Below are 12,154 nucleotides of genomic sequence, written 5' to 3' on the forward strand. Positions count from 1 at the left end.
CTTTAGTCATGATGTCTAGCTCTGCTTTTCCTGCAATGTGTGAAACCCAAAGTGTTTCCATACTTTACTGGATGTGTAGTGTTTACCACTTTGGATTTAACATGTGAGGGTGCAGGTCGTATCCACGCCGACCCTCCACTGTTTTGTATTTCCTCATTGCAGCTAGATGTGGTTCCTTTTGGTTGACGGATACGGAACGGATATGACGTCACGTTACTCAGACTACAACAATAAAAGCGGTAGCTTCTTTCTACCTCCGCACAGACTCAAATGAAGCAAATTTATCGATTCTGGCTTTAAAAAATCAATTTCAAAATCATAAAAGAAATTGCGATACATAGGTGAATGGATTTTTTTCCCCACCCCTGATCATTAGTAAGAAATAGACATTTTAGATGACCAAGGAGAAAAAAAACACCACACCGTTTGGAAAAGCTAAAAGTTGATTAGTTTGTTATTTGGGTGACAGAACAACAAGACTACACTTGTGATGAGTGATTAGTTCAAAATGAAAAGACAATAACAGTGGAATGTGAGAAAGGGACGAACTGAAGGAACTCTCAGCAGGAAACCGTGTATGCACTTTGCAAATTCACTCTTGCCCTGACATCTGTATATGCATTGAAGTAAAGAGGAACTCATACCAAAAATAGGAAATGCCAAGGACACCCTACTGCCTGCAAATGAAATACATCGGGTATTCAGCCAGGGACCATTTTGTCTGCCGTATCATTAGCTCTCCAAACATAAATCCCCACAATCCAAAAACGCTGACTGTTAAGCACCAATGATTTTTGTGAGGACTGCATTAGTCTGCATTTCAAGGAAAATACACCACAGCGCAGCAAGACAGAAATGCAATTTCTATTTAGTAAGCCTCTAGGAGCCTTACAAAGATTTCAGTTGAAGGAGGTCAATAAGAAAGGTGACCGCATTTCCACCAAAAACTAAAAAAAAAAAGGATCTACAGTTTTATGAAAGGGATTTAACAGAAAATCTAAAATGAAATCTAAACTGAAAGATTAAAAACAGCTGTGACCAACCTGCTTCAGAGCCAGCAGTAGCTGCTGTGACGACACTCCTGCGGCCGCTAGCATTATCCTGATTGCTGTGGTTACTTTCGCTGTCACTTTCTGTCTCAGCTGCTGCCAGCAGATCCAGCTCCATGTCGCTTCCTAAAAGCAGAAAGCAATGACAAACAGATGCTTCACTCACTGTTGGGTGGGGTTTCAGATTCAAGTTCACAACATTGTGAACAACTCCAGTGTCATTAATCCTCTTGCATTGCTATAAAAAGTAGGGTGTTTCTCACCGTCCTCGTCGTGCTCATCGTGCTGCCCTTCTGCCTCAGCGTTTTCCTCTCCCTGTTCCTCTTGGTCGTCATGATGATCTTCCTCACCGGCTACTCCCTCTACAACTTCAACCTAAAAGAAACCAAACAAAACTTTGAAGCAAGACAAATCTATTCCCGTTCTCATATACAGTAATACAGAGATCAACCGCTTCTATGGATCAAAAAGCTTGGAACAGAATCATTCCTATACAAATGCTGTTTAAATAATTTGCTTATAGTAGTCAAGTAGTCTGCTTACAGTGTTCATTTTGGGTCTTTTCATACATGACAACACATGGAAAAACATTTTAAAACTACATTAGACTAATGTTCGCCTCAGCCTTGCGGACTGTCTGCTTTCCGGCTGGATACCTGACGCTGATGCTGCGTGCACACTGATATCATAACGGGAAAAAGAAAGTAATTTTCTCTGAATAAAAAACTAATGTGCACTGGGAAAGCACCCTCGTCAGGTGGATTGATAATTCCTGGTCACGTAATACCCCCAAAGTGAAACTCTGCCGATCAACCGCCTCTGCGGCACTCCATTCCACTACCGGGTGAGCGAGCGAGGAGCCCCGGCAAAGGGGCGCCGTTCTGCCTGCACGCTCGCGCTGTAGAGCTGGCCAAAAACCCGGTGATGGAAAAGGTAGCAGAATTGGCAGCGAGACAGTAAATAGCAAAGTGCTCCGTTTCATTACTTTGTATTCATGTAATAAATATACAAATGTCAATGAGATGGTAATATGCATAAGAAATGATGCACAACAAAAATTCCATTATAATAATCATCCGCTTATAGTGATCAATTTGACCCGGACAGATGTGATCATTATAAGCAGTTTCCACTATATGAGTAAACCAAATTAAAAATGGAAATAAAGATCTTCATCCAAACTCTCAGTGAAATCTTACAGTGTCAGTAACAGTGTGGGCGCTAGGTGGCATCGTACATTCTTTGAGAGTGTAGAGTCACTTGCATGCAATGTTCATTATGGCCTTAATGATTTTATAATGAGGCTCCCCACCTCTTCCACATCTGCTGATACGATGTCATCCTGCTCCTCGTCTCTTCCTCTGACAGGCTGAGACTGGCTGCTGCGCCGAGGCTGGGGGTTCCTGATGATATAAGAGGCAGCTGTCTGGCTGGAGCTGGGAAAAAATGAAGCACAACACCAGAAGTCATTAAATCTAGTGAATAAGAAAAATCAGCCATCTTCTGTTCCTTTTGGTTTCCTCTCTCCAAGTAAAGATCTAGTGAATAACTCAGTGATTTCAAACATTTCATATCTTCGCTTTGGCACATGAACATGGGGCTAACCGATACAATATGAGCACATTTCAATCTTCCATAACACAGTCAAATTTAATAACCCAGAAGCTACCAAGGGAGTCCATATGAGAGGAAAATAAAAGGCACTGAAAGCAACTGACCTGCTGGACTGGTCAGGTGAGGGTCTCGGAGGCAGCGGTTCAACAGAGAAGAGCTCCTCGCTGCCCTGAACAGCATCGATGCTGGTGCTGGCCAAAGTGAATGGAGCAGTTGGTCTCGCTATACCCATTCGCACCGGAACAATCAGCGACTCGGCTACATTACACAGCTCCTCCACAGCATAGGGCAGCAGAGCTTGGAAAACTCGTCGACATTTCCCAATGGGCTGGGGGATGAAGTTGCTATGTGAAGAAAAAAATTGAGAAGAGACAGAATCAGCATTTACATTAATTTAAAAAAAGAGCATGTCAAATCGATGTCATTGTGTAATCCCATTGTTACATGCTGATGTAACTGAAGGTACAATTAATTCCTAGAGCCTTTGTCTTTGTTGTTTTTTTTTAGGTTTTTACATCATTCTGTAGCTTCCCAGTGGTGTTCATTATGTATTCAAATCTGAACATTCAAATTTTGGTCGATGTTTTATGTTTAAGCGTCAAAATGTTATTTTCTCTTCTAAAAACTTTTTCCCACGTGACCTGATGTAGGTTTCTGTATGATGACACTGCTACATATACATTATATATACACACACACACACACACAAATCCTTATGGTCAGTGTATTACATACAGCAGGCTAACTTAGATGGAGGTCAGCATGCTCCCTTACGAGAAGCAGACAGAAGTACCGGCTCGGAGGCTAAGAAATGTACTGCTGTGGACACCAAATTAGTTCGGATCTGAAAGTCAAAAGTAACCGCTCGATGCAGCGATAGAACAGCAACTCCCGTTCTCTGCCACCAGGCTACATTCACAAAAACATTAATTTGACCTCACAGAATGTGCGAGTATACATACAACCCCAATTCAAAAAATCCAGACTAACTCTTTCAGTTATTTCCAAACTTAGCACAGCTAACGTTGACTCAGCTAGTGCTAGCGTTCACATTATTCATAACCTTATTGATTAGATTACTGTGGTAACCTACGTCACTGCTTTTTGCCCTTAAATGATGAGTGTTCTTACTTTTTCTTCTTGGATGAGGCCATCTCCACGCTGAGGATGACGAATACCCGGGCAACAGAGCGTAGGAACCTCCTGGTGACATTGACTGCCTCCTCTCTCCGGCCAGGAGTGTACTTGTTCTGCAGCTCCTTTACTAGTGTGCCCAGTAAGGTGTCTATGAACTAATACAGGAGAACAAAACAAAAAAACACTGATGACCAAAATACTTACAATTGCAAGGGCTTGTTAACAGCAATAAAAACTGAAGAAATGCATTACCACTGGTAATATTTAGGTGGTATCATTTAGTGTTTTCCTAAGCGAGAATTACTCAGAAATTTAGTTTTTTTTTAAATATTGTGTCAGATTAGTTGTGTAATGAATAAAGTGCTTCAGGAATGAGTTCTAAAACTTGGAAATGAGTTAGCATTTTAGCACTTCTGGTTCCCTCATCTGGAAATCAATGGGTTTTTAGTTATATGCCTGAAATAAGGTCTGTGGTTTACACAAGTTAAAGAGATTTTAACATTTTGTTCTACAATATAAAATACATCAGTAAATACCTCACTCGTGAATTTTGAAGCTTTTATATGTTTTCAAAAAGGCGGTTGCTAACAAGTGGCTAAATGATGCATGCGACCGTTGTGCAGTTTGTTTATAGCCTAACGTTAGCTTTTTACTTCTGGCGATTGTATTTGCATTTTAAAAAACATAAAAGTGGTGTTCATTTGTGGAGATTATCTTACTATGATATAAGTATCATAAACGTTTGTTTGCCACAGAGATTATTTTCTGACCCCATTGACTTTTTGTCGAAGGAACCAGGGTGATAACTTCCTGGTTGGCCTACAAATATACATCATCCCTGCAGCACTTTATAGAGAAACGGTGGAGGAAAAAAATCATGTTGTTGCTGATGCAGACAGGCTAACTGGACTTACAGTGATGTCAGGAGCACACTTGACAATGAGGCAGTGGGTGAAACAGTCAAGGCGAATGGTGCCACTCTGCTGATTCAAGTAGACCTGCTCTTCAGGCAGGAGGTGGGCAATTCGGCTGCTGGCACTAAGTCTAGGACAAACAAAAAATAGTAAATATTTGTGTAGCCTTTTTCAGTTCTTTGAGCACCACAAAGTAAGCTCAAGCTCTTATTGCCAACCGAATTTTAATGCTGGGAGTGCTGCGTTACTGTGATACTCACGGGTCTTTATTCTCCTGAGAGCCAAACATGATCATAGACTTGAGGGCGTTCCAGTCCTGCAGGACCCTCTCCAGAGCCAGCTGAGCAAAGCGGGGAGGTTCTAGGTCATGGTCTGGCATATCAGAGTCTGAAAGTGAGGAAAGAAGAATTTTTTCATACACCAGATGCCTTGAAGGAATAATGGTTTAAAAATCTCCAGGCTAGACCAGTTAGCGGAAAAATAATTTCATATAAATGTTTGGACCCCAGGAATATTAGTTGTAATTGTAGGGGCAGCACAACTAATCAAATAGTAATCGCAATCAAGATCTTGGCTCCCCACAATTAAACCATCATGATCGACTGCGATATTGATATATAAAAAGCATCATAGAAAACTCTGCTGCATAAATCAAGTGCTTCCTAAACTAACAACTAGAGATGCACCGTCAATCAGCAGCCGGTCAAAGCGTGCAGTTCTCAGCAGTCTCATATATCTATATATATCATTTTTACCGGTTACACAAACACACACACGCGCAGCCTCCACATGATGGTTTTACGTCAGTGCACAGCGGCACAGTCAGTAACGTCACACACACAGACAACATGTTGTTAAATAAAGTTATTGCAATAACTATATTCTGTCCTTAAAATCTATGAATAATCGTGACAAATAATCATGATCTCAATATTGATAAAAGAAAATCGTGATTATCATTTTGGCCAAAATAATGGAGCCCTAGCTAATGGGGATCCTTTTAAATAAATACATGCTTGTACAATGTGTAAGTCATTAGTTTGCACTGATGTTTAAGGGTGGGTAATATACGAGAAGGATCTTGAACCTACCTTCTGCATTTGCAGCCTTGCGGTTCCTGTCTTCTCTGATGCGTGGAGGTCTGTACTGACAGTGCTCAACACTCTGCCTGGCAACAGTCTGCACCAGGAACAGTAATATATGCTCTCCCCTGCAGATGGAAATAAAAATCAGTCAGAAATATCACTTCATCCTCAATTGCACAATATGAAGTATCTTCGGAAAACGCCCACAGTTACTTGACAATTATGAATCACAAAAGTGAAGCGTAGATTAAGGCCAGCACAGAAAACACTGGAGTCTTACCTGCTGTTTGGTGTTGTGACCAGGTTGGTGGTTGTGAGTAACCTGTACAACAGATCCAGGCGAGCAGCCTTCTGGCCGGCGATCAGCGTTTTGCATTTACATTTCTCCCAACAGTCACAGTATGCTGTGGGAGAGGTCCTCTTCAGCCTGGGAAAGAACAGAAGCTAATTTATGATCATACGTACAATCTAGTGTGGAATACAAGTAATGGTACGAAAGACTGAAACCTTTACAAAGTTTAAATAAGGCCACGCTCAAAATTAGGACTTACTTGCAGTCGTGTCCTTTGTGACACACCCTCGCACACTCAGTGCAGCAGCAGAGGGACTCGAGCAAACCACAGGTCCGACACTCAAAGATATCCTGAATGCAAAGTCATTGTGATGAGAAACGTCCAACTGAAGATTATATATTGAAGAGCTTAACAAACAGTCTCCAAAATCAGTGACGTTCCATGTGTGCACTGAAGCTACAGAAGTTGGCCTGGCAATTAAGTAGCAGTAATTAAATCATCTTTTTATCGCTTCTTAAAAACATTTTTTTTTAGGGCTTATCGAGTTATCGGTTACATAACTGTCTTTAAACATTCAAATTTGGGCTGTCAATCAATTAAAATAGTAATCGCAAATTAATCACACATTTTTTATGTGTTCAAATGTACCTTAAAGGAAGATTTGTCAAGTATTTAATACTCCTATCAACATGGGAGTGGGAAAATATGACGTATATATTTATTTATTATTGGAAATCAATTAACAACACACAACAATGACAAATATTGTCCAGAAACCCTCACAGGTACTGCATTTAGCACAAAAAATATGCTCAAATCATAACATGGCAAACTGCAGCCCAACAGGCAACAACAGCTGTCAGTGTGTCAGTGTGCTGACTTGACCATAACTTGCCCCAAACTGCATGTGATTATCATAAAGTGGGCATGTCTGTAAAGGGGAGACTCGTGGGTACCCATAGAACCCATTTTCATTCACATATCTTGAGGTCAGAGGTCAATGGACCCCGTTGAAAATGGCCATGCAAATTTTCCTCGCCAAAATGTAGCGCAAGTTTGAAGCGTTATTTAACCTCCTTCCCGACAAGCTAGTATGACATGGCTGGTAACAATGGATTCCTTAGGTTCTCCAGTTTCATATGGTATCTTCACTCTAGCTTTAAAACTGAGCCCACTACAACCTACCTATAGAAGGCAAGTTGCGTTAATGCATTAAAGAAATTAGTGGCTAATTTGCGTTGACACGCTATCGTGTTACCTTTGACAACCATAATTAAAATTATCTAAGAAAATTCCCATCCTTAATAGACTCTGATGAGCGCTGCTTGAGAGCGATCTACAACATCACTTTTTCCAATGAGAGCTTTTCCTCTAAATTTCAGTGCAATGACATCCTGTAGGGCTGACCTGGTTAATGTGCTCCGCTCCGGTCCAAGTGAAACTGCAGGTGTCGTTGCAGCAGAGAACATAGAGGGGCGAATCATCTGGGTTGGTCCCCGAGGGGCAAATCATTTCCATGAACACAGAATCTGCATCTTCCTTCTCTGCGATGCCTGGGTCACCCACTGTTAGAAATTTGAGGAACAAATATGGAAACGGGAGGAATGCCAGTTACAACATGTAGTTGGCTGTTGTAAGCAGGGCAGCTAAATAGGTCAGGATTCACATAACTCGTGGACAACCTCCAATGTTCCAGCTGTCACCTATCCACTTAAAATTACATCAGGTTCGCAAAGAGTACACCCTTTTCTCAGAATATATATAATGCATAATATTAGGAAAGCATTTAAACACAGGTTTGCAATCATAGCAGTCTCCCTTCAAATGACAAACCAGTTTACAACAGAAAGATGACTTATTAACTTACCCTTGGCCATTTTCTGAGCAGCCTCCAGCACAGTGATGGCTGCCGGGTAGGCTCTCCCACTGACTGCCAGCATGAATGGGGTCATTCCACGGGCATCCCTGTCAAACAACAGCAACAACGATACACATGAGGGACAAATCAGGACAAAAACACACAGTGTACAGTGAGCAATTAGAATAGAATAAAATACAAATGAAGAATCATACTTGGCAGAGAGTAGCTCCCGTAGGTGTGGCCTCAGAACAACACTGTCACACATCAGCTTTAAGATAAGGTGGGCGTTGGCCTTCCTGTCTTTAGATTCAACCACAGATGGCTCGGTGGACGGCCCTGCTTGTGTGGAGAGAACAATCCATTAGATGAGAGACAACAGTCAGGCATTAGTGAAGTTTAATTGGCAGTGACATTCCAAAGTTGTAGTTTGATTGACGACCGTCACATTTATTGTATCATTTCCTGTTCCTGTATAAAATTGTAAAGTATGTTGATATTTTTGTATAGTAACTGACAGTATGTAGTACATAATGTATAGAAGTAGTACGGATTTGGCACACAGCTCTTTCTCATTCCTCCTCTATGACGGAGATGTCATGTACCTGGTATGGTGGAGGTGCTGGGTCCCTGGCTAGTCCCAGTGGAGGCAGTGGTGAGTGAACCCACAGCTGGTGCTAGAATGAAGTCAATGTCACCATCTGGTGATAAAATAAAAACACAGTTTTGTAGATTTCACACACGTCGCTGCAAAGTCTTAGATTCATTCACTAAGGCAAGGAAGGAGAGTTAAATCCATGATCGCACACAGACTTTCTGATACAGTTGTGTAAGGCCGCCTTCAGACTGACAACTACGGCAAAACAACTCAAGAGGTTGCACTGGTGTGGGTGGGCTGCTGCAAAGTACAAGTGAGAAGATGAAATTCAAATTGAGGACTCCAGTTTTAAGGCTTACCACGCATACAACATGGCAGTTTATACCCCTTTGAGTCAGGATTGTACATCTTTGGAAATCTCACACACTCTTACTCTTGATGCTTACAAAGTAAATGGCAAATTAACGTACGGCTACAAGGTACACACTACTAGGATTTCTAAATAAGAGGACAGTGAACTGCAAGTTTTTTGTCTGGAATACCTTGTAGTGACATCTCCACTGCACTAAAGCAGTGGTGTCATTTTTTTTTTTTGTTGCCGTGATATTGTCCGTCTGAAGGAGCTCTAAAGAGCAGACAAAGATCATCTTAATTATACAGTCTTGTAGAGATGCACTGACCAGGGTCCATGGGTGGGGGGTCAGGAACCCAACTTGGTGGGGCGATGGGTGGTGACACAGGGTCCTGGTGGTCGCTGGATGACGGGCCAGACTCATGACGGCCGAGACCGGCTGCTCTTAGAGACCTCCGCATCATCTCCCTCAGCCGAAGCCTGTTGACAGCACAAGAAATGAAACAGGGCACCTTCTCTTCTCTTCCCCTCTCTCTCTCTCCCTCTCTCTGTCTCTCATGGCGGCACGTAATTTTAACACATTATGTGCCCCCACCACGTATTGCGCTGTCAAGAGGTCGTGGTCATTTCATGTATTTCTGTGAGATCACTCTGTGAGGGCACTCTCACACAAGTCACCCAAATTGACGTGATAAAAAAAAGCGATATTCGAAAAGTGAGTTGTTTGCATCCCTGTTATATATTCTGCGTCGTGCAAAAAAACGAATAACTGGTTATTCACCCTCTGCTGCTGGAGGAGCCAGTCCTATTCCCAGAACTGTTGCTTGAAACCACAGAGATGGCGTTGGCAATTGCCTCCACAGCAGATAGACGCTCTGCAAATGTGTTTCTCTCCGACCTTTCAGCTTCTGAAATGAAATCGCATGGTCACTTAGCACGAAGAAGAGAGTCTTGGGGAAACAGGCAATCAAACTGATACAGGAGCAGACTCCAAAATCAAATTGGGTGTTGAGAGTAAAAGTGATTTCCTTCCACATTTTTTAATAAAGATGGCAAAAACTGAGAGACATTGAGAGGAAAGATGTGACTGTAACCAGGAAATCAAGCTTACCTTCCTCCTCTTTGGTCTCCTTGTTGCTAACAGGGAAGCAGACAGAGACAGCAGCGTGGAGGATGTTGCGGTTTCCATCGCAGCGATGATCCAGAAGCGCTCCGAGGGCCTGGCTGCCCTGATCCAACAAGAACGCCTGCTCAAGGTTCACCAGGTACTGCCGACACGCCTCGTAGTCACAACGCAGAACATGCTGCATCAGCGTCTGTTTCTGAAAGACACAAAGGCGACGAGTGTGTAATGATAAGGATCACTCATTAGGATGTCTCTGATGTTGCACTGTGACTTAAATAGAATTACTTTTTGGTCTTTCAGACAGATGTATGGGTAGGAACATGATAGAAACCACCACACTAAAACTGTTTTTGCAGGGCAACAGTGTGACTGAGAGCTACATTTCAGGGGCACATATTAACACTAATCACATCTACTTGTTAATTTGCTTTTCAGTCTTTTTTGCATTGTGTTTATAAGGTCATGTTTACCTCAACAGCCATGATGATAATAGCAGCTTTCTTTTTAATGGTGGAGTTAGAGGGGAGATTGGCCAAAGAGTGCACCCCCATTCCCAGGCTGTTTATTGGTGGCAGGTCCAACCAATCAGGATCTCGAATTCCACCCATACAGTCTTTGGCCATAGGGTAGATTGTGCCATTTCCATCTCGAAGGATGATGGGAGATTCCTGGAAGAAAAATTATTTCAACGTGTTAGATTTGTATATAGTAAGGCATGTGCAAAAACTGCAAAAACATGTCACCTATTTGGGAGGTTGTCTCACCTGTCCTGCAGTAAAGATGGCCACATTGCGCTCACTCTGGCCCAGGAAGGCCAGGTTACTAGTGGGGAAGTTATTCTCTTGTTCAGCTTTGCCTGTGGCCAGGTCAAAGATACAGTACCGTACCCAGTTACCAGTTTTCAGCACTGCGTGGACTCCTGGAAGATGGATCGATATTTGAGGGTTCAAAATACAAATCTAAAGAAAACTACTAAACAAATGTATTGATAAAGTATATTAAGTATACACTGACATATGGAAACAAAGACTCACCTTTGGAGTCAACATTCACGGCCAGAATCTCTGCCTTTTCTGGGATACAGAGCTTTTTAGGGGTGCGCTGAAAACAGTCAGGAACTTTAGGAGTCCCACCAGTTTTGACCACCTGTCAGGAACAGATTGAAGGAGATAAACAGCAAATAAATATGGATGTCAAGAGGTGTGTGATGCTCACACCTGCACAGATAAATGAACTGAACTCCAAATGCTGAGATGAAGATAAGCAATATTGGATAATCCACACCTGCAACTCGTCTATTCTGAGGAGCCTACAGTCCTGCAACAGCGATGATGGGTCTGAATCAGTGGGAGCAGCAGTGCTCTGGTTGCTCATGCTGCTGGATGTCCCTGGAAACTTCACAGCAACATACGCGCCATCCACTTTAAGCACCTAAAACATAGTATAAAAAAGGTAATAAAGTTGTGAAACTGAGGGACACAAACCAGGGATCTGAGAGTAGCCAGAGACTCAGACACCTGCATCACTTGTTATTCCAAGATATAAATACATTTTGCAAACGCTGATCTTCTGCATATTGCCACATTTCAGATGCACCCACCTTTCCCACAGGGACATTTTTAACATCCTCCACAAACACCACCTCTCTGAGAGGCCACTGCTCCTCGTTCACCTTCTCTTCTTCTTTAGGAGCCGGGGTGGAGCGCCTTCGCTCTGCAAGTAGTAAGGCATACTCCCTTTTAGTCAGGATATTCAAATAAGACACTTGAAGTCCCCATGAAATGAAAAATATATTTTCTCAGTTTTAATCCTGTGTTAATTGTTCATTTACCTCTTGTTTTATGCCAAACATATGTAAAAAAAAAAGTGGTATCAGAGTATTTTTAAATCAAAATCTGATCAAAATCCCTGTCTTTTCTCTTCCTGCAAACGGTCTCAAATGTTTGATGACTCATCCTGCACTCGGGGGCAATAATAAAAATTCATCCAATCAAATGAGACTTTGGGCAACTAGCTAGCCAATTGTTTGTGGATCGAATCAATATACATTCCTTGATCGTAGTAGCTAACAGAGCAATATGGAGAGAGACAGGAAGAGATGCGTTTTTGGATATTGCAATAACGCTGT

At 42.1% G+C, this 12,154-nt stretch overlaps 1 protein-coding gene across 11 annotated transcripts in view; it reads right to left on the bottom strand.

Moving 5' to 3' along the window:
• The window catches only part of ubr5 (ubiquitin protein ligase E3 component n-recognin 5), a 44,055-nt gene that overhangs the window by 15,420 nt on the left and 16,481 nt on the right, over window positions 1-12,154 (bottom strand). For 5 of the 11 annotated variants that reach the window (XM_037784111.1, XM_037784113.1, XM_037784117.1 and 2 more), the window contains exons 16-38: window positions 11,627-11,739; window positions 11,311-11,457; window positions 11,061-11,172; window positions 10,791-10,945; window positions 10,497-10,694; window positions 10,012-10,222; window positions 9,682-9,808; window positions 9,229-9,380; window positions 8,556-8,651; window positions 8,166-8,292; window positions 7,960-8,057; window positions 7,500-7,657; window positions 6,351-6,442; window positions 6,080-6,226; window positions 5,806-5,924; window positions 4,975-5,101; window positions 4,715-4,844; window positions 3,795-3,955; window positions 2,768-3,007; window positions 2,362-2,485; window positions 1,313-1,424; window positions 1,044-1,175; window positions 645-677 (exon numbers count right to left, since the gene is read on the bottom strand). In XM_037784111.1, coding sequence (XP_037640039.1) covers window positions 645-677; window positions 1,044-1,175; window positions 1,313-1,424; window positions 2,362-2,485; window positions 2,768-3,007; window positions 3,795-3,955; window positions 4,715-4,844; window positions 4,975-5,101; window positions 5,806-5,924; window positions 6,080-6,226; window positions 6,351-6,442; window positions 7,500-7,657; window positions 7,960-8,057; window positions 8,166-8,292; window positions 8,556-8,651; window positions 9,229-9,380; window positions 9,682-9,808; window positions 10,012-10,222; window positions 10,497-10,694; window positions 10,791-10,945; window positions 11,061-11,172; window positions 11,311-11,457; window positions 11,627-11,739 — 3,111 coding nt within the window. The remainder of the gene's footprint in view (window positions 1-644; window positions 678-1,043; window positions 1,176-1,312; window positions 1,425-2,361; window positions 2,486-2,767; window positions 3,008-3,794; window positions 3,956-4,714; window positions 4,845-4,974; window positions 5,102-5,805; window positions 5,925-6,079; window positions 6,227-6,350; window positions 6,443-7,499; window positions 7,658-7,959; window positions 8,058-8,165; window positions 8,293-8,555; window positions 8,652-9,228; window positions 9,381-9,681; window positions 9,809-10,011; window positions 10,223-10,496; window positions 10,695-10,790; window positions 10,946-11,060; window positions 11,173-11,310; window positions 11,458-11,626; window positions 11,740-12,154) is intronic. The other 6 variants (XM_037784122.1, XM_037784121.1, XM_037784120.1 and 3 more) reach the window with 3 other exon arrangements.

Source organism: Sebastes umbrosus, chromosome 11 (assembly GCF_015220745.1).
Source record: "Sebastes umbrosus isolate fSebUmb1 chromosome 11, fSebUmb1.pri, whole genome shotgun sequence".
NCBI lineage: Eukaryota > Metazoa > Chordata > Actinopteri > Perciformes > Sebastidae > Sebastes > Sebastes umbrosus.